The 25,057-nt window shown below is 46.4% G+C and overlaps 1 protein-coding gene across 1 annotated transcript in view; it reads left to right on the top strand.

Annotated features, from left to right (window-relative positions):
* The first annotated feature begins 7,731 nt into the window (after positions 1-7,731).
* Positions 7,732-25,057, top strand: part of SNTA1 (syntrophin alpha 1) — a 74,240-nt gene continuing 56,914 nt past the window's right edge. Inside the window, exon 1 of the mRNA XM_040437192.1 lies at positions 7,732-8,057. Coding sequence (XP_040293126.1) covers positions 7,802-8,057 — 256 coding nt within the window. The 5' untranslated portion in view covers positions 7,732-7,801. The remainder of the gene's footprint in view (positions 8,058-25,057) is intronic.

Raw genomic sequence — 25,057 nt, 5'->3', positions numbered from 1 at the left:
GCGCCGCACTCAATGTTTATTATACTGGGGGGGGGCGCCGCACTCAATGTTTATTATACTGGGGGGGAAAATATTTGTTTTAGACAAACAAGTTTGAGCCTAGAGGATGACACAAATGAAGCCAAATGAACTACTACTTGCTCAAGTTAGGACCCTTTCACACTTGCGTTCTTTTCTTCCGGCATAGAGTTCCGTCGTCGGGGCTCTATGCCGGAAGAATCCTAAACAGTTTTATCCTAATGCATTCTGAATGGAGAGAAATCCGTTCAGGATGCATCAGGATGTCTTGAGTTCCGGAACGTTTTTTGGCCGGAGAAAATACTGCAGCATGCTGCGCTTTTTGCTCCGGCCAAAAATCCTGAAGACTTGCCGCAAGGCCGGATCCAGAATTAATGCCCATTGAAAGGCATTGATCCGGATCCGGCCTTAAGTTAAACGTCGTTTCGGCGCATTACCGGATCCGACGTTTAGCTTTTTCGGAATGGTTACCATGGCTGCCGGGACGCTAAAGTCCTGTTTGCCATGGTAAAGTGTAGCGAGGAGCGGGGGAGCAGTATACTTACCGTCTGTGCGGCTCCCGGGGCGCTCCAGAGTGACGTGAGGGCGCCCCACGCGCATGGGTGACGTGATCACATGGCACGTCATCCATGCGCATAGGGGGCTCTGACGTCATTCTGGAGCGCTCCGGGAGCCGCACGGACGGTAAGTATACTGCTCCCCCGCTCCCCACTACTACTATGGCAGCCAGGACTTTAATAGCGTCCTGGCTGCCATAGTAACACTGAACGCATTTTTAAGACGGCTCCGTCTTCAAATGCTTTCAGTTCACTTGCGTTTTTCCGGATCCGGCGTGTAATTCCGGCAAATGGAGTACATGCCGGATCCGGACAACGCAAGTGTGAAAGAGCCCTTAAGATATATAAATAATTCTGTAGACCAATATTTTCCAACCTGTGGCTCTGAGGCTGCTGCTAAAACTCTGAGCATGTCCTGGCAGTCTTTGGTGGGCAAGAAATTCTGAAAGTTGTAGATCTGCAACATAGGTGGGGCCCTGGTCACAGACTTTACCTAGGGAATCTCACTCGACTTCGCCCATACAGCATCACAGGTCCTTTACCTCCTCCAGTTGCACAGCCTGTGAGCCTGACTCCTCCCACACAGGATCACATGGTCTTGACATAATCACAGGTCCTTTACCTCCTCACGCTGAACAGCCAGCCCAGGAGACTGACTCCGCCCACACAGGATCACGTGGTCGTGACATCATGAAAGGTCTTTTAGCCTCCTCCAACTAGAAAAAGCCTGTAATGTATGGGCTACTGGGAGGAATAGGTCACGTGACGAGGGGACGCGAAATAGGCGGTGAAAAAAAACTCTTTAGCACAGCTGCGGCGGGCCCCTATCCTGGCCGGGCCCTCGGACCACGTCCGAAATGCCCGACCGGTCAGTCCGCCCCTGCACACAGGAGGACAAATTACTTCACCACAATGAGCCATAGTACTGCCTCATTCTCCTCTCTGCTCTACTTGTCAGGAATCATGATCCTGAATACAGGTGACTCTCTGAGGGAATGGAGATGATAAGGATGCAGCGTCCCACATATGTGTGTAAAAGGGAAACTTTAAACATCTGCCTATTTATCTAATGTATTTGCAATGTATGGTATTTCCTATTTATGAGGCTGGCAATGTCATTACACCCATCTGCCCCTAGGTGGTGCTGGCGCCACATAATATATATAGCTTGGGGTGTGTTAATAAAGTTAGTTGAAGTGATGTACTTAGTGAGAGGAGGAAAGCAAGTGTATGAAGAAGAAAAACAGGCCTTATACACCATGTAGCTGCAATTTCTTTCCTCCGGGACCTGATCAATCCTGGAGAAGACAAACCAAGAGTAGTTACAGCAGCTTAGCACTGGACAGTAAGTCTACGTCTGAATATGAAGCAAGCCTAGTGAAGGTTAGAGCTGAGTCTGGCCTATGGACTTCACAAGCACAAGTGACCAAGAGTAACTTTCCAAGTTCCTGGACACGACTCTATAATTAGAGGCCATAATTATCCTTATTCACTAGAAGCCTTCCGGGATATAGTGAACCTGAATACTTCAGGAGAGAATCCTGCAAATATTGTCACAGAGAGTTTGCCTGCCACGAGGGAGAAACGCCCTTATTGGATAGCTCAAGATAAGGAAACCTGATAAAAGGAATACTATTGAACCTATTTCTGAGTCATCACTCATGCCATACAAATTAACTGTATCTGTACTGACTACCTGAAGACAATTGATTCAGTAAATGTTCAACTGTTTGATTACAGCCGAATCCTCATTGTTTCTACTACTACACTTAACATTTTCACCTTATAGTGCTGGCGTCACAAACACAGTGGCCCAGCCACCAAAGCACTTTAAACACCTATACCATCAAGGGCACCTCACCTTCCCTCTGGCTGGTGTTCCCTGCAATAGAGAGTGCCCCGCAGGATTTAGTGCTGTCTTCCCATCCACTGCACTGCCGGCCCAGGGAGGCTCTGCTAACCGTGAGTACATGAACTACTACCCCCACCGGCCCACCGTAGCCTCACGTGTTTTCCCCTGCGGTCCGGCTCGCTGCAAGGAGACATGAGAGGAGGTATGTGGCTGATGAGCAACAGCACTTGTTTACAGTCTCCATTACCACAGCCTGTCCTGTCCGTCCTCTCTGTACTTCATGTCTCCTCATAAACTAAATTCCCCAGAGATTAAGCTAACGTTCTTATCATCTGTATTCAGGATCATAATCCATGACAAGTAGAGAGGAGGAGGAGGAGGCAGCTCTTTACTTCAGTGTTGTAAAGTAACTTGTCCTCCTGTGTGATCAGGACAGGCTTTGTTTGAACTAATGAGACAGCGGCCATTTTGTTTCCCCTGAAGATTGTCCCCCAGACAAAAGGATCCATTATAACTAATGAAAGGTATTTGAGAATATATTTATTATTAAGTAATATTTAAGCAAAGATTGCGATCTGGTCTAAATTACCACTATCGATGGCTGATAGAATTGTCCTCCCTCAGTTTTTGTACCTGTTTATGGCTGCTCCAGTCTGGATTGATAATAGAACGTTTTCACTTATTGATAGGTTACTAAATGATCTGATCTGGGGGAGAAAGCATGTTAGAATGAAAATAAAATACTTATATCATCCTGTTAGATCAGGAGGGCTGGGTGTACCTTTTTTTTAGAGGTTATTATTTGGCAGCGCAGCTACAAAGGATAAAGGAATGGCAGTCTGACCCCGTTCTAAATGACCTGGTTCATAATTTCGGATATGATAGCATATTTGTGCTGCTGGAATCTGGACAACTGAAGCAGATGAACGCACCTGCCTGCCGGTCCATGGTGAATCTTCTTAAGGTCTCTTGCACACAAACGTTTTTTTCCCCGTTTACATTCCATTTTTTGCATTCCGTATACGGACCGTATACGGAACCATTCATTTCAGTGGATCCGCAAAAAAAACTGACTTCCGTTTTTCCATTCCGTTCAAAGATAGAACATGTCCTATTATTGTCCTATTAGTATTGTTCTATCAGGGGCCAGCTGTTCCGTTCCGCAAAAAACGGAATGTACACGGACGTCATCCGTATTTTTTGCGGATACTTTTTTTGCAGGCCGCTAAATACAAAAAAAGCCATACGGTCGTGTGCAAGAATGTATTTTCTTTCCATGTCGATTCATTTTTTTTTTTGTGGACCATATACGGAACCATTCATTTCAATGGGTCCACAAAAAAAACGGGTGCATTCCATTTCCGTATTTCCGTTCTGCAAAAAAATAGAACATGTCCTATTCTTGTCCGCATTACGGACAAGGATAGTACTGTTCTATTAGGGGCCAGCTGTTCCGTTCCGCAAAATACGGAATGCACACGGATGTCATCTGTATTTTTTGCAGATCCATTTTTTGCGGACCACAAAATACATACCGTCATGTGCAAGAGGCCTAAGGTGTGGGACTATACGAAGAAGCTATTAGCGGTTACTACTTCATTAGATTTCACGCCACTTTGGGGAAATGTTCACTTGGGTGAATTTTTTTATATGTCACAAGATAAGTTTTGGATTATCTCGGGTATTAAATACATCTCCCAACTTTTTAGGGACGGGGTTATTCTCACATTAGATGAGATATCACATTTGGCTTATTTTTCTGTAGGTTAATCTCTGTTATTTACGATAGAATATAATAGGGTAATAGATATAGTGACTAAGGCACAGGAAGGGAAGAATATCACATATATATAGGGGACTGTTACAGGGCATGGCAGGTAGGTTGTCATTTCCCAGCTGGGCGAGATGGAGATGTGAGCTTCCAGGATTCGTACAGGCAGATTGGGATAGGATTTACAGGAATATGAGCAGTTGTCCAGTGAGTACTAATTACACTGTAATACAATTTCATGTTGTGCATCGGTTATACCTATCCCCTGCCCGAATAGCAACTTGGCATTGCAGATAGGTTCAGCTATTTTGGCAGGGTGTATATGGAATTGTGAAAAATAGGGTTGGGGTACAGCTACCTTTTAATGTTCAAGTGGCTATAATGGGGGATATTGTGAAAGAAAAAGATTCAGCCCATAAGTTTAAACTTATTTCTATGGAGCTTATGTTGGCTGGAGTGACTATAGCTCGTGGGTGTATGGCCAGCGCCGCTCCTGATGTTAAAGGGGTCTTTCACCTAAAATCACCATTATAGAACACTAACATCAGGATCTCCATTCCATTCCCCATATTAGAATGCTACCTTCCATATTGCTGTCCATCGCCGATTTTCTCAGAAAAACACTTTTTTATTCAATATTTTTAATTAGCTTCTATAGGTGCCCAGGGGCGGCGTTCATGCGGCCGGTGCCCAGGCCCCTCAGTGCTTTTCATACTAAACCCCTCCCCTTTCACCCCTCTAGCCCGCCCTAGGTTCTTCTAATTATGTCCTCCTCTTAGTGAGAAATCCAGCGCCAGCGCCGTTCAACAGATTCGTCGCGCCTGCGCACTTCACTGCCCATTATGTGGAATGAAGTGCGCAGGCGCGGCGAATCTGTTGAACGGTGCTGGCGCTGGATTTCTCACTAAGAGGAGGACGTAATCAGAAGAACCTAGGGCGGGCTAGAGGGGTGAAAGGGGAGGGGTTTAGTATGAAAAGCACTGAGGGGCCTGGGCACCGGCCGCATGAACGCCGCCCCTGGGCACCTATAGAAGCTAATTAAAAATATTGAATAAAAGTGTTTTTCTGAGAAAATCGGCGATGGACAGCAATATGGAAGGTAGCATTCTAATATGGGGAATGGAATGGAGATCCTGATGTTAGTGTTCTAGAATGGTGATTTTAGGTGAAAGACCCCTTTAATAATTGGGTTAGTTTGGTTAATAAAGTGAAGGCATATGAAAAGATTAGGTACACTTCCCAAAACAAGCTGGAAGTATGGTCCGAAATATGGTCTGTATGGTAGAGCGTATGGTTGCAGGGGGTTTGTCGATTATTGTCTTTTTTTTTTCTTTTTCAACCTCGCTCCACCAGGGGGATTATGGTGTTATTTAATGTATGTGATATGTCTGTTATTTTGATAATATAACTAAAATTTACTTTTACTTAAAAAAAAAGTAATATTTAAGTATTTTCTTAATTCTCGGAGAACCCCTTTAATCCAGCAGTCACAACCAGCTTACTCCCTCTCAGGGTCCATTCACACGACCATGTGTGTTTTGCGGATTCACGGATCCGCAAAACACGGACACCGGCAATGTGCGTTCTGCATTTTGCGGACCGCACATCGCCGGCACCAATAGAATATGCCTATTCTTGTCCGCAATTGCGGACAAGAATAGGACATGTTCTTTATTTTTCGGGATCGGAATTGCGGACCCGGAAATGAATGGGTCCGCAATTCCAATTGCGGACATGTGAATGGACCCTAACAGTGCCAGCCAGAGTTCTCCCATAAACTGCTGGTGGCCCCCCTTATAAAGTGAGAGCAAGTTCCTCTATAAACAGTGAGGACTACATTGCCTCCCCCTAAGTTTACCTTGGTTAGAGTTCTTCCTTAGCACTTCTGTTAATACTGTCAAAGCTATTGGCACACCATGGCCTCATTGCCCACTTTGATGCCAGTTTTCGCTCCCAGAGTCTCTAAGCCTGGCTGGTTTCATCAGTATTCTGTGCAGATTTCTCCGTGTATAGCGAGAAGTCAGCGGACCAAGGTCGTTTAACCCTTTCAGTCCTCTCCGTTACATATTCATGTGGCTGTAAATATCTTCTCCGCAGACCTCCATGCCACTTATGATGCCCAGAATTACCTTCCAACAAATTCTATTCAGTGTTTTTATACTTTGATTTTATTTTATTTTAGGAAATGAGCGCCCTAAAGTCAATCATCCCTTTGATAAACAAAAGTTACTTGGTTAAATGGGCAAAAATAGCTTCTGCCCATGTTGATGGCGGTCTTCAGTGCCACACGTACACATACCCGGCTCAATACCACAATATGGCATCGAATGTGCACAACACGTAGCTCCAGAAATAGCGACACCACACAGTATGTCAAGATAATCAAACAACATGACCTTTATCATAAAATACTCCATGAAAACGAATCCCTACCCACGTAGAACCAAAGGGCTACAATGCCGTACACAGTTAGGGCTCATGCACACGAATGCGTGCCGCAAATTGTGGTCTGCAATGCACGGGCTCCGACCGTAGGGCTGCCGTATGCGGACACGGGACCCATTCATTTTCATTGGGTCCGTGATCCGTATCTGACGGATGTGCATGCACTACTTTTTTGCGGTGCGGAGGCACATATAGAAACCCCACGGAAGCACTATGGAGTTCTGCACATTCAGGATTGCGGTCCGATTCAAGTGAATGCTTCCGCATCCGCGGTGCACAAACTGCCGGTGCCCCTATATTGATAATACAATAGAGTGCAAATAATGCAAAGTCCAAAAAATAAACAATAATACAGACCACGGTAGCACCCGTGTCCTCCAGGGGTCCCTGGCTTTGATGCCTGTTTCTATGCGGCATCCTCCTTTACATGGGACGACAGAGCCGCAGATTATCATGAAGGAAACGTTCCTTCCCAACAATCTGCTGATCACCGGTGGAGGAGAGCGCTGTATTGACATGCAGGGATCTCCTCCACAGTAAGTGGAGCAGTGATCGCTAATGCCATCGCTCGTCCCCATACTGACTTGTTGTATGCGGGAAGGCGATCGTGTTTATACAGCACAATCTGCTGCTGGCAAACGCTGATTTTTGTGTGTGCACAAACGATCGGCTCGTTCATCAGCGGTACATTTACGTAGCCTGATAATCGCTATGAACACTCGTTAGCGTTTATCTTTAAGATTCTCGCCCTCCGTAAAAGGCCCTTTAGTCGTGGAAGTATAAAATGAATAGCCTGTTATATTTGATGCCCATTTTGTGCCCAATGACACTTTCTGCCAGACTGTTGCAATGTCTGTTTAGTGCGAGTCACCCTCTGCTTTATGATCTTCATTCTCCTTCATTGTATCGTTCTTACAAGTAGTTCATGTAGAGAAGAAATAAACGTCTAATGTGGTTAAGGAACTGGCTGAAGAAGTCAACTCCAGCACTGTCAGTGTGTGGGTGGCAGCATTTGGGTATGGAAGGATAGCAGGGCGGTTCCAGCAATGAGTAGGTCTTCCTCCTGTCCCCCCCTCCCTCATCCCTCCCAAGCCCGAGAGGTTTCCCTCCTGCTTCTTCTTCTTCTTCTTCCAGCAGTTTTCTCCAGGCACAGTGACCATGGCTTCTCCTGCCAGGGCTCACAGGAGTGGACTGCTGGAGCTCAGAAGTCCTGGGGAACGCTGGCTCAGGATACTTCTTTTGCTAGGGGAAGAGACTCTGAGCTTCACTCCAGAGCCAGAACCTGGGGCCCCAGAAGAGAGAGCAGTAAATGGGGGTGAAACCACGGGGGGTGTCCCGGAGTCAATTATCAACCTGCGCAGGACAGTGAGGGTCACGAAGCAGGATGCAGGGGGACTTGGCGTCAGCATCAAGGGTAAGTGCCGTCTGTCACTCGCATGCATGAACTGTCTACAAAGATTTAACCAAGTCTCCATCTAAATAGGAATTGAAACTGATAAAGTGAAATTCACATGAGTTTAGGGGAAGCAATATACAGAACAATCCGATCGAAAAGGAGCGGTCATGCTGGCCTGCTGAAGACCCCGATATGGGTCATTTTCCTGCAATGGATATGTATTCCCTGTAGATGTTCTTCCTAAAAACTATCCTTGGGTGTAAATTGATAGCTGAGATGATTGTCCCAAAAATGACTGCCAGTGGGACAGAGCCAAAATCTGCAAGCTTACACCCATCTATAGTGACAGGCACGCGTCACGCGATGGCTAGGGCGCCGAGAGATCCAGACTTTTATTAGATTTCACTTTAGAGCAGAGACGTTCCATGGAAGCGAGCACGTGGGCGCTAACCTAACACTGGTCTGTAAGGAAAGAATAAGGATCCAGCAACTTGAAATTCATGGAAAATCCGCAGCAGAAAATTGCATGCGGAAAATCCCAAAATGGGGTTGCGATAAAAAAAATTTAAAATCTGCGATACAAATTGGCATACGATGCAGATTTTAAATCCACAACATGTCAATTTATGTAGTGGATGTCTGCCTTTGCAGAGGATGGAATTTGCGACAAAACGGAAGCATTTTCCGCACCATTTGGACTTGCCATCCGTGATCATACCTTTTTTACTGATCTGAAACCACTCTGCGGAGAGGCGCGGCACATGCTCTACGTTTCGTAGAATAGTGGGATCTTGGGGCTCCCAATTCTGGCAGCGTTCGAACCACCATTTTTCCTGTCATAAAAATATAAACAAAAGGGCTTGTTGTCAAACGGGGCCTTTAACCCCTTGGACCAAATAACATTGATATCTACCACAGTACGCAGTAATGTCTAACACTAGTGCTGAGCGAATCAAATTCCACGAAGCGAGCTTCGATCCGAATTTCAGGGAAAATTTGATTTGCCCTGAATGGCGGTAAAAAACAGAACAAATCATACTTACCTCATTCATTTGAGTGTGAAGAGGGTGCAGCGGCCATCTTGATTGGAGATGCGCGTTGATATATGATGTCACCACGCCGGCTGACATGATGATGTCATAACGGGCCGTGTGAGATTTTGCGCTAGATCGTCAAGATGGCGGCAGTTGGCTCTTCGTGAGCAAAAGTGTGATTTATTTTATTATTTTTTTTACACTGTGTTATTAATGTCAGACGCCGCGATCAGCTTGGTCTGCGGCATCCGAGGGGTACAATGTCATTGCACCCACTACTTACAAAGAAATACGCTTCGTGACAAAGTAGTTTGTCACAAAGCAAATTCTTTTGTAAAATTAAGCGAAGCAGCCGAATGGAATTTTTGAATACTTTGCTGATCTAACACCTACGGTGGGTGAGATATCTCCTCACTGTCATGACCTCCTCTTGCTGGTGGCCGCCCTGGCACAGCTAAGGTTCTGATGCCTTCAGGTGAAGGATTGTCCAATTCCAGAAGATCAGAGCCACTCAATCGCTCGCAGTTCTCATCAGGACTGTCATGTCAGCCCGAAGTGTTGTGCCATGTGTGCTTCAGCTTGTGGAGCAGAGCATTCTGCTGGGGCATTGCCTATAAATAAGTAAAGAGAGAAAGTAGAACATTTCGAGCACATTCCTGCGCGGCGAGAAGCCGTCCAGTCACTATCACAAGGCTGCTGTTTATCAGGCCTCCCAGGGGGAAGGGTGGAGAAAGGGCTTTGTATCTTGATAAATCTGATGCTGCTTTAGGAGAAGGCGGGGAGGGGGGGTTATTTTAACAACCACGTCTACTACATGCCTGGCTCCTGCACTTATCTAACAACTCTCAAGGTGATAGTGACAGAATGACAAGTAAGGGCATTTACCGCCAGCTGCGCCAGTCACAATCACAGCGCCGCCAGGTCGTGGACAATAGGGAGAGTGGTGACTTTCACGCCTGTGGTCACCATACATGTAAAAGTCACAGTGGGCATGAGATGTGGCATTTGGTCTTCTCTTTTAGATCACAGAACTGGTTAGGGAACTTCCCACACTGTGATATTGGGTATCCTGGGAGGTGTGGCACTTTGACTGCTAAAAACTGGTCGCTCCTCTCATGTTCACCCGCACCCCTCCCACCCTCCTCCTCCTCCATTACTTGGCACGCTGTATCCTTGAGGGTACCCCATTCTGTTCTGCGCAGATTGCTCATGAGGAACTTCAATTTAACTCATTTTTTCATTTCAGAAACTTCTTGTCACATTAGCGCAGCAGTGTGAGGGTTAATCTCTGCAGCATTATACCATGTGATGACGTAATAACTTCTGCATTCATGGAAATCTACAAAATATGTGCAAATAGCATATACTGTAGCTCTGCTAAAATAGGATTGTATTTACAGCTGCTGCCGTCTGTGGTAGGGTAAAGGCACAAGCTCAAAATTAGCCCATGTGGACCCAGGGGCATTGATAGTATTCAGGTGGTCACATAGTAAACCTCAAACTTTCTGAAGCGTAATACATTGTGTTTACAACTTGCAGAATTTTACAATCTCCTGAAATAGATATATAACGTGCCACAATGACCATACCAACCACGTACAGGAGTCCTAGGGCTCACTTATTTCCACAATTGTTACGCACCATTAGGGCTCATGCACACGACCGTATGTATTTTCCGGTCTGCAAAACACGGATCCACAAAAAATACGGATGGCATCCGTGTGTCGTCTGTGTTGCATCCGTTCTTTTGTGGATCCTTTTTCACAATGCCTGTCCTTGTCCGCAAAACGGACAAGAATAGGACATGTTCTGTTTTTTTGCAGAACAGACTTGCGGATATACGGAAACAACATTGAGTAATTTCCGTTTTTTTTTGCAGACCCTTTGAAGTGAATGGTTCTGCATGCGGGCTGCAAAAAAAAAAAAAAAAGAATAGAAAGGGAAACAAAATCCGTTTGTGTGAATGAGCCCTTGTTGATAGACTTTGTGAGTCACAAGTGTGCCAAAATGTGGGAGGGCTGCCATGCCAATCAGCCAAGTGACTGGAAGCCGAGCCAATCAGGTTTCTAACTCTGTCCAATCCAAGAGCAAGGCAGCAGATTTAAGATGGCTGGTTCCTAACCGAGTTGCCTGTGATTTAGTTTGTATCAGGGCTCTATATTATGTAACTTCCTATAGACTTTTCTTCTGTACTGGCTTGTTTCTGGATTAATCCTTTGGCTGCTGTTCCTGCTTATATCGCCTGGTAACTGACCTGGGCCATCAATATCAGATCAATGGGCGTCCGACACCTGAAACCTGCACCAAGTGCTGGAAACTATACAGTGGACAGAGCTGGAAGCAGAAGGCTCTAACCACTGTGTACTGGTACTGCATACTTCATGTGAATGGGAGCTGAGCTGTAGAAGGCAGCAGTGGTTGGAGGCTTCTGTTTCCAGCTCTGTCCATTGTACATTCTCCAGCTCTGGTGGCTGCCCAAAACATCTGATTGGCGGGGGTGCAATCTGTCTGACCGCAGATTGGTCTTCAGTATCCAAGTCCTTGAAAACTCCTTCAAGAATCATGGGGGTGGGGGCAAACAAGCACCAAGATCTAAGAATAAAGAAGGTACTGTAGTAATATACTTCAATTGTCTCCTTCAGCTCATCTCAAAATGCTGTGGAGGAGGAGAGGTGTATTACTGCTGGTACTTGTGGTGCTATTCTCCAACAGTCTCTTAGGTTGCTGATCCAATTTCCAGTCTTGTTCCAGGGAACCTTAGGGAAAAGATTGAAAGTGAACGTCAGCTTTTTGGTAAAGTGACTGTATGGTGTAGAGTTCCTCTTTAAAGTAGGAGCATCGGTAAACAGTCTGTTCATACAAAAGCAGTAAAAAAAAAGAGGCGTCTTTGAGTCTAAAATTCGATTTCTGCATACAAGGTTATTATTGGATTGTACCTGGAGGGTCTGCTAACGTGATAGTGATGATAATGTAAGGCCTCATGCACACGAATGTATTTTGTTTCCGTGTCCGATCCGTTTTTTTGGCGGATAGGATGTGGACCCATTCATTTCAATGGGTTCGCAAAAAACGCGGACAGGACACCGTGTGCTGTCCGCATCAGTATGTCCGTTCCGTTGCTCCGCAAAAAAAATAGTGCATGTCCTATTTTTTTCTAGTTTGCGGACAAGGATAGGCATTATTACAATGGATCCGCAAAAAAAAAAACGGATGCCATACGGGACGTCGTCCGTTTTTTTTGCGCATCCGTAATTTGCGGACCGCAAAACACATACGGTCGTGTGCATGTAGCCTAAATCAAATAAAGAAAAGCGCCACTGCACCATCTTATGACACAGATTAGTTCCTTGGATAATCACACGCCAATAGCTTACTATCCGCAGCCACACCATGCACAATCTCTCCACCGCACCGCAGTTACTCCTCAGACTCGGCCCGCTGCTTCCATCCTTTCTGGATTCCATGGTCTTCATAATCAACAACTTATAGAGACATACAATGCCTATGTGGAGAACAAACTTTGCCAAAACCTAAAAGGCTCATGCCTGCAAGTGAATAACAGTTCCTTCTGAACCTCCCTTCTTTATCCTGGATCACCAAACCCACAGTCTGCGGTGAAGACGAATCTTCAGCGCCAAATCCTCAAATAATCCAAATGTTTATTAGCCAGTGTATTTTGAATGGTTCATAAACATTTGAAATATATGAAGATTGACGATGAAGATTCGTCCTTACCATAGGCTGTGAGTTTGGTGGTTGAGGATAATGAGGAGAGTTTGATCAGGGCTCATGCCAGCCGGGCCCATGATGCGGACCGCAATGAATGGGTACCGAATGTAGGGCCACTCTATGCTGACGTAGGACCCATTCACTTGGGGTAAGCGATCTGTATCCTACAGGCACTACTTTTTTGTAGTGCGACCGCAAGGACAGAAAACCCACAGAAGCACTCTGTAGTGCTTCCGATCCGTGCCCCAGTTCTGCACCGCACCTTCTAGATTTCAGACCCATTCAAGTGAATGGTCTGCATCCGTGATGCGGTGCACAAACAGCCAGTGCCTGTATATTGGGGACCCGCTGTTTGCGGGCCGCAATACGGTCACGGTGGGCAACGGCCATGTGCATGACCCCTAAGAGTGAGTAAAAGCTCTGTTATTCAAATGCACGCATGAGCCTTTTAGGTTTTGGTAGAGTTTGCTCTCCAGATATGCGTTCTTTGTTCTTTTTAGGCCTCATGCACACAACCATATTTTTTGGTCCACATCAGCTCTGCATTTTTTGTGGAACGGATGCAAATCCATTCATTTCAATAGGACTGCAAAGGATGCGGACAGCGCACAATGTGCGCAAAAAAGAATAGAACATGTCCTATTCTTGTCAATTTTGCATACAAGGGGAAAATGAGGCATGCACACAGCCGGTATCTGTGTCTGCGGATCTGAAAAATGGATACAGTCGTGTGCATGAGGCCTTATAGTGATGATGATGTGAAAGGTTCCGCCTGCATGGTGACAGCTAGTAAAACCTGCTCGAAAATCACAGTGGCGGCCTAAGGGTACTTTCACACTTGCGGCAGAGGAATCCGGCAGGCAGTTCCGTCGCCGGAACTGCCTGCCAGATCTGTCAAAATGTATGCCAACTGATGGCATTTGTAAGACTGATTAGGATCCTGATCCGTCCTACAAATGCATTGAAATGCCGGATCCGTCTTTCCGGTGTCATCCGGAAAAACGGATCCGGCATAAATTTTTTTCACTTTTTTCAGTCTACGCATGTGCAGACCGGAAGGACGGATCCTGCATTGCGATATTTTGAATGCCGGATCCGCCACTAATGCATTCCTATGGAAAGTAAATGCCGGATCCAGCATTCCGGAAAGTGTAGCATGCTGCGGTATTTTCTCCATCCTGATCAGGCAAAACAACTGAACTGAAGACATCCTGATGCATCCTGAACGGATTACTCTCCATTCAGAATGCATTAGGATAAAACTGATCAGTTCTTTTCCGGTATTGAGCCCTTAGGACGAAACTGTATGCCGGAAAAAAATAAACGCTAGTGTGAAAGTACCCTAACTTTATTTATTCTTTATGGCTAAAAATGTCACGAGCAGGTTGGACATCTTGATAAAGTTTCAAGCTTCATTTTGACTGTGTAGCCAGTGGAAAACGATTGAATTGCGCAGGGCTAGTCATAAACTGGCCATACACATAAGATATATGTCAGCTCAACCCATCAATTTTGGCGGGACCGGCCTACCAATATAATGTATATGGGGACCTCCCAATTCTCCTCCAACAGCAGATGGTGGTGGAGATAAGGATTGGGCATGTTTAATTTCAGCTGCTCGATCCTCTGTTCTCAGGGAGATAAGCCACTTCCAGAGGAGTCTGGCAATGGTCTCCCCTCCTTGTCAAGCCAAGCAGACCTGTGTAGTAATAGGCAGAACAAGCATCTTATGGCCGGACTCAGGTGGGTTTGTGCCCTATGGAGTATCCTCCGTGTTTCATGGCCCTTAGAATGAGGGCTGCGCTCTTCTTCTTTATATTTTAGTTTTTTTCTCTCCTACCATTTCTGTTTTAGTAACTACTTCCATTCTCCCTGAAATAACAATTCTGGAGCATCTTTTCATATAACTCTATGTTGTGCCAATCCTCTGTTATTCCTACTAGAAATGTAGAAATAAATTACCAACTGGGCGTTACCATTCCCCTTGTCAACCGTGTGTGTCCTTGCCCAGTCTGACCCTGCCAGCTCTGACTGTGCGGAGAGACAACCCTAACTGATGACACCTAGTTGGAAATGTATTCATTAACCTCCTTAGCGGTAATCCCGTGTGGCTCGGGGTCACATTACACTGCAAGCAGCGGTAACCCCGAGCCACACTCGGGATCCGCCATGAGTTAATTTGAACGGCACAGGGATAGATGTCCGCATCCGCATATCCGGAGCGTGGTGCGAACTTCCGGCCGCGGCTCCGGAAGTTTGGACCGCTCCGGGTACAAAATGAAAGAAAATATCGTACCGCCAGGGAGGTTAAAGTCTAGTAGGAATAATAGAGTCAATAAAGTGCCGTCTATAAACTCCAACAATAGAGGAAGGAAATAATGCAGAATTATTAAATGTTCAAGAATTGTTATTACATGGGAAATACAATGATTTACTGAACCCGGGGGGTGAGACAGGCCCTCTATAGAATATTTTTGGCCCTGTCTATGAGTCCACAGCACCTGCAAATCATGTCCTGCTGGAACTTCTGAAAACTAAAAAAAAAGAAAAAGAAACTCAAAAACTGAAAATGAAAATATCCCATCAAAATTCCTAAGAAGTCAGACTGAGTCTTCCTCCCAGGCAGTAGATAAACACATATCTGTTGTGGTCACCAAATTTTGCTGCACCAAGGTACTATTTAAAATTGGGAGATAGTGCTCATTCAGGGGGGAGAAGTTGTCACAACAAGAATTTGAGATTTTATCAAGGATTCCTCATAAAGTGAGATTTTAAACAGTAATCCCAGGCATGTTTATACCAGTTGTGTTCTCCACCACTATGAGCGTCCTTCAGCCTGTCAGAGAACTACTGTGCCCAAAATAGCACTGGCTTGCATGTCAAATTTAGTTAAAGTCTGTCGCTGTCCTTCTAAATGGTTCTGAGGCATGCTTCAAGGGGGCAGTAGTCCCTCCCAGGACCAAAGTATTCCCAGGTCTGTGACATCTATAATCTATGATCTCTTCAAGACAAGAAAAAGTCACCAGAGCTATGGAAAGATACCGGCCAGATAGTTTCAGGCGGGATTATTTCTAAGCAGAGGCAAATACATTTTATAATAACAGAATAGCATATTTTTTTAAAATAAAACATACAAAACAATAAATATTAAATAATCACCAAAGAAAATAATAATACATTAATTATAATAATCTAGAACACAATTATGATATAACAATGTATTAATATAATTATGTACTACATAATACCGTAAATGGAAATGCATAAAAAATGTCATGCAAATTTTCCCATTACTTTTTCATTTTCTTTACTGGTTTTGCTAAGGGTGGACTCTTTGAATGCTCATTCCTAATAATTGAGCCACTTTCTGATCAGATCACTGGCCGGCAGTATATCCTCCTGTATAAAGAGGGATATGCTGCCAACATAATGTAAAAGTATGGGGGATCAAAAATTGTATTAGTGATTGTTAGCCCCCATGCGACTTCCGTTGGTCTGTGCAAAGGCCTTTTAAACGAGTGCTTATTAGCTGCTATATCAAGAACACCTATATCAAGAACAGAGCGCTACAAGGTGGTGACTGGAGGACTCCGGTCTGGCCACCACCAAGCCGGCTCCCCATAGAAGTGAATGGGAGTGCAACGTGTATGACTGGCCACCGCTCCCATTCACTTCTATGGGCTTGATGGAAATAGCCGAGCCAGCGCTCAGCTATTTTCAGCGGCCCCATAGAAAACGAATGGAGGGTGCGCCCTCCTTCACTTTTGGGGGTTCCATTCTCGATATAGGTACAGGTCCCAGCAGTGGGACCCACACGTATAAGACAATGGGGGCATATCCTAGCGATATGCCCCCATTGTCTGTCATAAGACAACCCCTTTAAATATTACTTTATTATAAATATATTCCCAAATACTCCATAATGGCTCATTTTGTCTAGGGAGCGATCATTAGGGGAAATAAAATGTCGCCGTCCCCTATTAGTACATACAAAACCTGTCCTAATCAAACAGCTGGAAGAGTTACTTCACAACACTGAGCTAAAGAGCTGCCTCATCTTCCTCTCCTAATTGTCAATGATGATTATGTATACAGCTGATAAGATCGTCAGCTGAATCTCTGTAGGAATGGAGTTCATGAGGAGACATAAAGTACAGAGAGGAGGTTGGGGATGTGGATAATAAGCAGCAGCACTTGTATGCAGTCTCCATTACCACAGCCCCACATTTCCACAGTCTTTCCTATCCATCCTCTTTGTACTTCATGTTTCCTGATGAACTCCATTCCTACAGAGATTCAACTGAAGATCTTATCATCTGTATTCAGGATCATAATCCCTGACAAGCAGAGAGGAGGATGAGGCAGCTCTTTGACTGAGTGTTGTGAAGTAACTTGTCCTGCTGTGTGATTAGAATGGGTTTTGTGTGTCCTAATAGGATGCCAGCCATATTAGGGAGGGATATGCGGAGCATTTAAAAAATATGATTTGTTTCCAACTTGCCCCTGCATTATGCAATTATCTATATAATTAGGGTACGGCCACACGGTCAGGTATCCTGATGCGATTTTGGAAGGTAAAATCACGAGTGGATCATAAAAGGAGAGAAAGTATAAAGGACAGATACGACTTCTCCTCTTTTTGAATTCTCTCCTGGTCTTGGCTTTTAAAACTGCGCTCAGAAACCTGACCGTGTGGCTGTACTCTTTATTTGGTTCCAAAATGGAGCTTTACTGTAAGTCATTTGAAGTATTAAGGAAGAGCTGTAGACTAGCAAAGAGTTAATATGATAATCCTGGGGTCATTTATTTGGGACGGACGCTACATTCAGAAAGCTTTTGGCATTGTCCTTTTTAATGCTTGATTACAGTGTTTTTACACACTACTGGAACTATGGATGGAATCAGGAAATGTTCTTACTGTAAAAATAGGTCAGCTTTGTCAGATATATAGAGACAGAGAGTGTAAGGAGGGGTGAGAGGCAGCAAAGAGAGAATGAGAGTGAGTGAGAGAGGTTTGACACTGGCGGGTGAAAGAGAGAGAGAATGAGAGTGAGTGAGAGAGGTTTGACACTGGCGGGTGAAAGAGAGGGAGAATGAGAGTGAGTGAGAGAGGTGTGACACCGACAAGTGAAATAGAGATAGAATGAGGGTGAGTGAGAGAGGTGTGACACTGGCAGGTGAAAGAGGATGAGAGTAAGTCAGAGAGGTGTCACACCGGTGGGTGAAAGAGAGAGAATGAGGGTGAGTGAGAGAGGTATGACACCAGCAGGTGAAAGAGAGAGAGAATGAGGGTGAGTGTGAGAGGTGTGACACCAGTGGGTGAAAGAGAGAGAGAGTGAGTGAAAGAGGTGTGACACCAGTGGGTGAAAGAGAGAGAATGAGAGTGAGTAAGAGAGGTGTGACACCAGCAGGTGAAAGAGAGAGAGAATGAGGGTGAGTGTGAGAGGTGTGACACCAGTGGGTGAAAGAGAGAGAGACTGAGAGTGAGTGAAAGAGGTGTGACACCAGTGGGTGAAAGAGAGAGAATGAGAGTGAGTGAGAGAGGTGTGACACCAGTGGTTGAAAGAGAGAGAGACTGAGAGTGAGTGAAAGAGGTGTGACACCAGTGGGTGAAAGAGAGAGAATGAGAGTGAGTGAGAGAGGTGTGACACCAGTGGGTGAAAGAGAGAGAGAGAGAATGAGAGTGAGTGAGAGAGTTGTGACACCGGCAGGTGAAAGAGAGAGAGGATGACAGTGAGTGAGAAAGGTGTGACACCAGCGGATGAAAGAGAGAGAATGAGGGTGAGTGAGAGAGGTATGACACCAGTGGGTGAAAGAGAGAGAGAATGAGGGTGAGTGAGAGAAGTGTGACACCAGTGGGTAAAAGAGAGAGAATGAGAGTGAGTGAGAGGTGTGACACCAGCGGGTGAAAGAGAGAGAAAGATGGTGAGTGAGAGACGATGACACCAGCGGGTGAAAGAGAGAGAGAATGAGGGTGAGGGAGAGAGGTGTGACACCAGTGGGTGAAAGAGAGAGAGAATGAGGGTAAGTGAGAGAGGTGTGATACCAGTGGGTGAAAGAGAGAGAATGAGGGTGAGTGAGAGAGGTGTGACACCAGCGGGTGAAAAAGAGAGAGAATGAGGGTGAGTGAGAGAGGTGTGACACCAGTGGGTGAAAGAGAGAGAGAATGAGAGTGAGTGAGAGAGGTGTGACACTGGCAGGTGAAAGAGAGAGAGGATGACAGTGAGTGAGAGAGGTGTGACACCAGCGGATGAAAGAGAGAGAATGAGGGTGAGTGAGAGAGGTATGACACCAGTGGGTGAAAGAGAGAGAGAGAATGACTGTGAGTGAGAGAATTGTGACACCAGTGGGTGAAAGAGAGAGTGAGAATGAGAGTGAGTGAGAGGTGTGACACCAGCGGGTTAAAGAGAGAGAGAAAGATGGTGAGTGAGAGAGGTATGACACCAGCGGGTGAAAGAGAGAGAGAATGAGGGTGAGTGAGAGAGGTGTGACACCAGTGGGTGAAAGAGAGAGAGAATGAGAGTGAGTGAGAGAAGTGTGACACTGGCAGGTGAAAGAGAGAGAGAGGATGACAGTGAGTGAGAGAGGTGTGACACCAGTGGATAAAAGAGAGAGAATGAGGGTGAGTGAGAGAGGTGTGACACCAGCGGGTTAAAGAGAGAGAGAAAGATGGTGAGTGAGAGAGGTATGACACCAGCGGGTGAAAGAGAGAGAGAATGAGGCTGAGTGAGAGAGGTGTGACACCAGTGGGTGAAAGAGAGAGAGAATGAGGGTAAGTGAGAGAAGTGTGACACCAGTGGGTGAAAGAGAGAGAATGAGGGTGAGTGAGAGAAGTGTGACACCAGTGGGTGAAAGAGAGAGAGAATGAGAGTGAGTGAGAGAAGTGTGACACCAGTGGGTGAAAGAGAGAGAGAATGAGAGTAAGTGAGAGGTGTGACACCAGTGGGTGAAAGAGAGTGAGTAAGAGAGGTGTGACACCAGTGGGTGAAATAGAAAGAGGATGAGAGTGAGTGAGAGAGGTGTGACACCAGTGGGTGAAAGAGAGAGAGAATGAGGGTGAGTGAGAGAGGTGTGACATCAGTGGGTGAAAGAGAGAGAGGATGAAAGTGAGTGAGAGAGGTGTGACACCAGTGGGTGAAAGAGAGAGAGAATGAGAGTGAGTGAGAGAGGTGTGACACCAGTGAGTGAAAGAGAGAGAGAGAGAGAATGAGAGTGAGTGAGAGAGGTGTGACACTGGCAGGTGAAAGAGAGAGAAGATGACAGTGAGTGAGAGAGGTGTGACACCAGCGGATGAAAGAGAGAGAATGAGGGTGAGTGAGAGAGGTGTGACACTAGTGGGTAAAAGAGAGCGAGGATGAGAGTGAGTGAGAGAGGTGTGACACCAGTGGGTGAAAGAGAGAGAGGATGAAAGTGAGTGAGAGAGGTGTGACACCAGTGGGTGAAAGAGAGAGAGGATGAGAGTGAGGGAGAGAGGTGTGACACCAGCGGGTAAAAGAGAGAGAGAATGAGGGTGAGTGAGAGAGGTGTGATACCAGCGGGTGAATAAGAGAGAGGGTGAGTGAGAGAGGTGTGACACCAGCGGGTGAAAGAGAGAGAGAATGAGGGTGAGTGAGAGAGGTGTGACACCGGCGGGTGAAAGAGAGAGAGAATGAGAGTGAGTGAGAGAGGTGTGACACCAGTGAGTGAAAGAGAGAGAGAGAGAATGAGAGTGAATGAGAGAGGTGTGACACTGGCAGGTGAAAGAGAGAGAAGATGACAGTGAGTGAGAGAGGTGTGACACCAGCGGATGAAAGAGAGAGGATGAAAGTGAGTGAGAGAGGTGTGACACTAGTGGGTAAAAGAGAGCGAGGATGAGAGTGAGTGAGAGAGGTGTGACACCAGTGGGTGAAAGAGAGAGAGGATGAAAGTGAGTGAGAGAGGTGTGACACCAGTGGGTGAAAGAGAGAGAGGATGAGAGTGAGTGAGAGAGGTGTGACACCAGCGGGTAAAAGAGAGAGAGAATGAGGGTGAGTGAGAGAGGTGTGACACCAGCGGGTGAATAAGAGAGAGGATGAGGGTGAGTGAGAGAAGTGTGACACCAGCGGGTGAAAGAGAGAGAGAATGAGGGTGAGTGTGAGAGGTGTGACACCAGTGGGTGAAAGAGAGAGAGAGAGAGAATGAGAGTGAGTGAGAGAGGTGTGACACCAGTGGGTGAAAGAGAGAGAGGATGAGAGTGAGTGAGAGAGGTGTGACACTGGTGGGTGAAAGAGAGACAGAGACTGAGAGTGAGTGAGAGAGGTGTGACACCAGTGGGTGAAAGAGAGAGAGAGAATGAGAGTGAGTGAGAGAGGTGTGACACCAGCGGGTAAAAGAGAGAGAGAGAGAATGACGGTGAGTGAGAGAGTTGTGACACCAGCGGGTAAAAGAGAGAGAGAGACTGAGAGTGAGTGAGAGAGGTGTGACACCAGTGGGTTAGAGAGAGAGAATGAGGGTGAGTGAGAGAGTTGTGACACCAGCGGGTAAAAGAGAGAGAGAGACTGAGAGTGAGTGAGAGAGGTGTGATACCAGCGGGTGAAATAAATATGTATATACCAACGTTCTCCCAATTCTTGGTCTAGTTGTTCATTTCTTGCAGATAGACAGATATTTAATCTGCATAATTGCATCTATTTGGCAACTCTTTCTGAACTTCTAGGAGGCATCCAGAAAAGGGGAAGACCTCTTGGACTCCTGCAGAGCTAATGGAGAGCTGCTTTCTCCCGGAGATCTAACTGTATGTGGCGCTGGGGTGCTGCATCAGTAGACGGCGCCCCAGTGCCAATACCTGCTCTGAAGGGGCATGATGCATCATGGAAAGGAGCGTGGTGAGTCACGTGAGAGGTGGGGCCTTTACAAACGTTGCCATCAGGGGCGTAGCTAGAAATGACTGGGCCCCATAGCAAAAAAAAATTATGGGCCCCCCCTCCCGGATCTCCCACCCCCGCATACCTATCGGACCTCCCACCCCAACATCCCCACACCACACTATTAAAGGGATTCTGTCATCAGATTTAACCCCTCTAACCTAAACATATGCTCATGTCCAGACTAATAAGAAGAATCCTAAGCTGGCCTTATTAAACCTCACTGTGGCTCTATTTGCCCAAAAAACTGGTTTTTATAACCTGTCAATCACTTACTTAAGGTGCCCAAGGTGAGGTCCGTTAATACAGGGTGCCCGACCACACCCCTTGCTGTCCGTTGCCCAGCGCCGCCTTCCCTGTCTTCAGTGCCGCCTTCTACAGCTCAGCGCCGCCTCCGCAATCCTCCCCGTCCCGGACAGCAAGGGGTGTGGTCGGGCACCCTGTATTAACGGACCTCTCCTTGGGCACCTTAAGTAAGTGATTGACAGGTTATAAAAACCAGTTTTTTGGGCAAATAGAGCCACAGTGAGGTTTAATAAGGCCAGCTTAGGTTTCTTCTTATTAGTCTGGACATGAGCATATGTTTACGTTAGAGGGGTTAAATCTGACAGAATCCCTTTAAATAATGCAGCTGCGCCTCCCAGGCTTGAGCAGGTATATGTGTGAATATGGATTAGGGAAGATGCTGAGATCTGGCTGTACCTCACTTTGAGGTACAGCCGGATCTCAGCATCTTCCCTATTCACACATATACCTGCTCAAGCCTGGCAGGCGCAGCTGCATTATTTAATAGTGTGGTGTGCGCCCCCCCCCCCAACATAATAAACATTGGTGGTGCAGTGCCCCCCCCAACACCCCAGTATAATAAACATTGGTGGCGCAGTGCGCCCCCCCAACATAATAAACATTGGTGGCGCAGTGCGCCCCCCCTCCCTAGTATAATGAACATATAAACATTGGTGGTGCAGTGCCCCCCCAACACCCCAGTATAATAAACATTGGTGGCGCGGTGCGTCCCCCCCAACATAATAAACATTGGTGGCGCAGTGCGCCCCCCCCTCCCTAGTATAATAAACATATAAACATTGGTGATGCAGTGCGCCCCCCCCCCCAACACCCCAGTATAATAAACATTGGTGGCACAGTGCGCCCCCCCAACATAATAAACATTGGTGGCGCAGTGCGCCCCCCCCTCCCTAGTATAATAAACATATAAACATTGGTGGTGCAGTGCGCCCCCCCCCCAACACCCCAGTATAATAAACATTGGTGGCCCAGTGCGCCCCCCCAACATAATAAACATTGGTGGCGCAGTGCGCCCCCCCTCCCTAGTATAATAAACATATAAACATTGGTGGTGCAGTGCGCCCCCCCCCCCAACACCCCAGTATAATAAACATTGGTGGCGCAGTGCGCCCCCCCCCCTCCCTAGTATAATAAACATATAAACATTGGTGTGCAGTGCCAATGAGGGTTAAAAAAATAAATAAAAATTAACTCACCACCTCCAATTGATCGCGTAGCAGCCGGTCTCCTGTACTTTCTTCAGGACCTGTCAAAGGACCTGTGGTGATGTTACTGAGCTCATCACATGATACATCACATGATCCATCACCTTGGTAATGGACCATGTGATGGAGGCTGGAGCTCAGTGACGTCGCCACAGGTCCTGAAGAAAGAACAGGAGACCGGCAGCAGCTACGCGATCAATTGGAGGAGGTGAGTTCATTTTTTATTTTTATTTTTTAACCCTCATTAGCACTGCCCACCAATGTTTATATGTTTATTATACGGAGGGGGGGGCCGCACTCAATGTTTATTATACTGGGGGGGGCGCACTCATTGTTTATTATACTGGGGGGGGCCGCACTCAATGTTTATTATACTGGGGGGGGGGGGGCACTCAATGTTTATTATACTGGGGGGGTGCACGCCGCACTCAATGTTTATTATACTGGGGGGCCGCACTCAATGTTTATTATACTGGGGGGGGGGGGCGCACTCAATGTTAATGAAGATAACTGACCTGTTAATACAAATGCAGGAGGCGGGTGCCGGAATCAAATAGCGGCACCCGACCTCTATGACAGGGAGCGGCACCTAAGGGGTTAACTGCCGCTGATCGCAGCTCCCTGTCATAGAGGTCGGGTGCCGCTATTTGATTCCGGCACCCGCCTCCTGTATTTGTATTAACAGGTCAGTTATCTTCATTGGTGGCGCAGTGGCCACACTTCTTATTGGCCGCGGCGGCAGCAGCACAGGGGGGAGGGAGAGACCATCTGGAGCCCTGCCCCTATCACAGCGCCACGCCTGGCCCACTCGCCACATTTTTATTTTTTTTATCCTCAGTCGCGGCGGGCCCCCAGTGGCGTAGGGCCCCATAGCCATTGCTATGGCTGCTATGGTGATCCCTACGCCACTGGTTGCCATCGTGCTTTGCGCACCACACTTTTAAAGGGGTTGTCTAACTTCAGACATTGGTGGCATATCATTAAGAAATGTCAGATGGGTACAGGTCTCACCCTATCTCTAGAACGGACCCCTTGAAGTGAACAGAGAACTGCCACTCATGCGTTGCCACCCTCCATTTCTCCATTCTGCCTCCCTCATATATGGTCAAAGCTGGTTATAAATAATATATGAGCAGTTGCTGTTCTCGAAGCCGATTTTGGGCTTTGCACCTGTGTGGCTACTCGGAGTAACGATGCAGGGCTCATATTTGTCAGGGTTGGGTTAGATGTCCGGCCTTGTCAATCAACAGGCAGGTGGGTTCTTCTTCCTGAACTGTGGTGACAGCCCCTCACAGGTGAAGAACTGTTGCTAATGAGACAAATCAATTTGTTAGATTATAATCATCCTTTGAGGATCCCTTAGGCCTCTTTCACACGAGCGAGTTTTCCGCGCGAGTGCAATGCATGACGTGAACGCATAGCACCCGCACTGAATCCTGAACCATACATTTAGATGGGTCTGTGTAAATGAGCGTTTTTTTCACGCATCAGTTCTGATTTGCATGAAAAATGCAGCATGTTCTATATTCTGCGTTTTTCACGCAGCCCTGGCCCCGTAGAAGTGAATGGGAATTCAGTGAAAAACGCATTACATCTGGAAGCAAGTGCGGGTGCAATGCGTTTTTCACTGATGGTTGCTAGGAGATGTTGTTTGTTAACCTTCAGTTTTTTATCACACGCGTGAAAAACGCATCAAAACACATTGCACCCGAGCGGAAAAAACTGAACAACTGAACGCAATCGCAGACAAAACTGACTGAACTTGCTTGCAAAATGGTGCGAGTTTCACTGAACGCAACCTGAACGCATCCGTCACGCTCGTGTGAAAGAGTAAACATGTAGTTTTATTCTGGCTGCCTTTC

Source organism: Bufo bufo, chromosome 6 (assembly GCF_905171765.1).
Source record: "Bufo bufo chromosome 6, aBufBuf1.1, whole genome shotgun sequence".
In the NCBI taxonomy this organism is placed as follows: Eukaryota; Metazoa; Chordata; class Amphibia; order Anura; family Bufonidae; genus Bufo; species Bufo bufo.
This window is presented reverse-complemented; position numbering and strand designations above follow the sequence as displayed.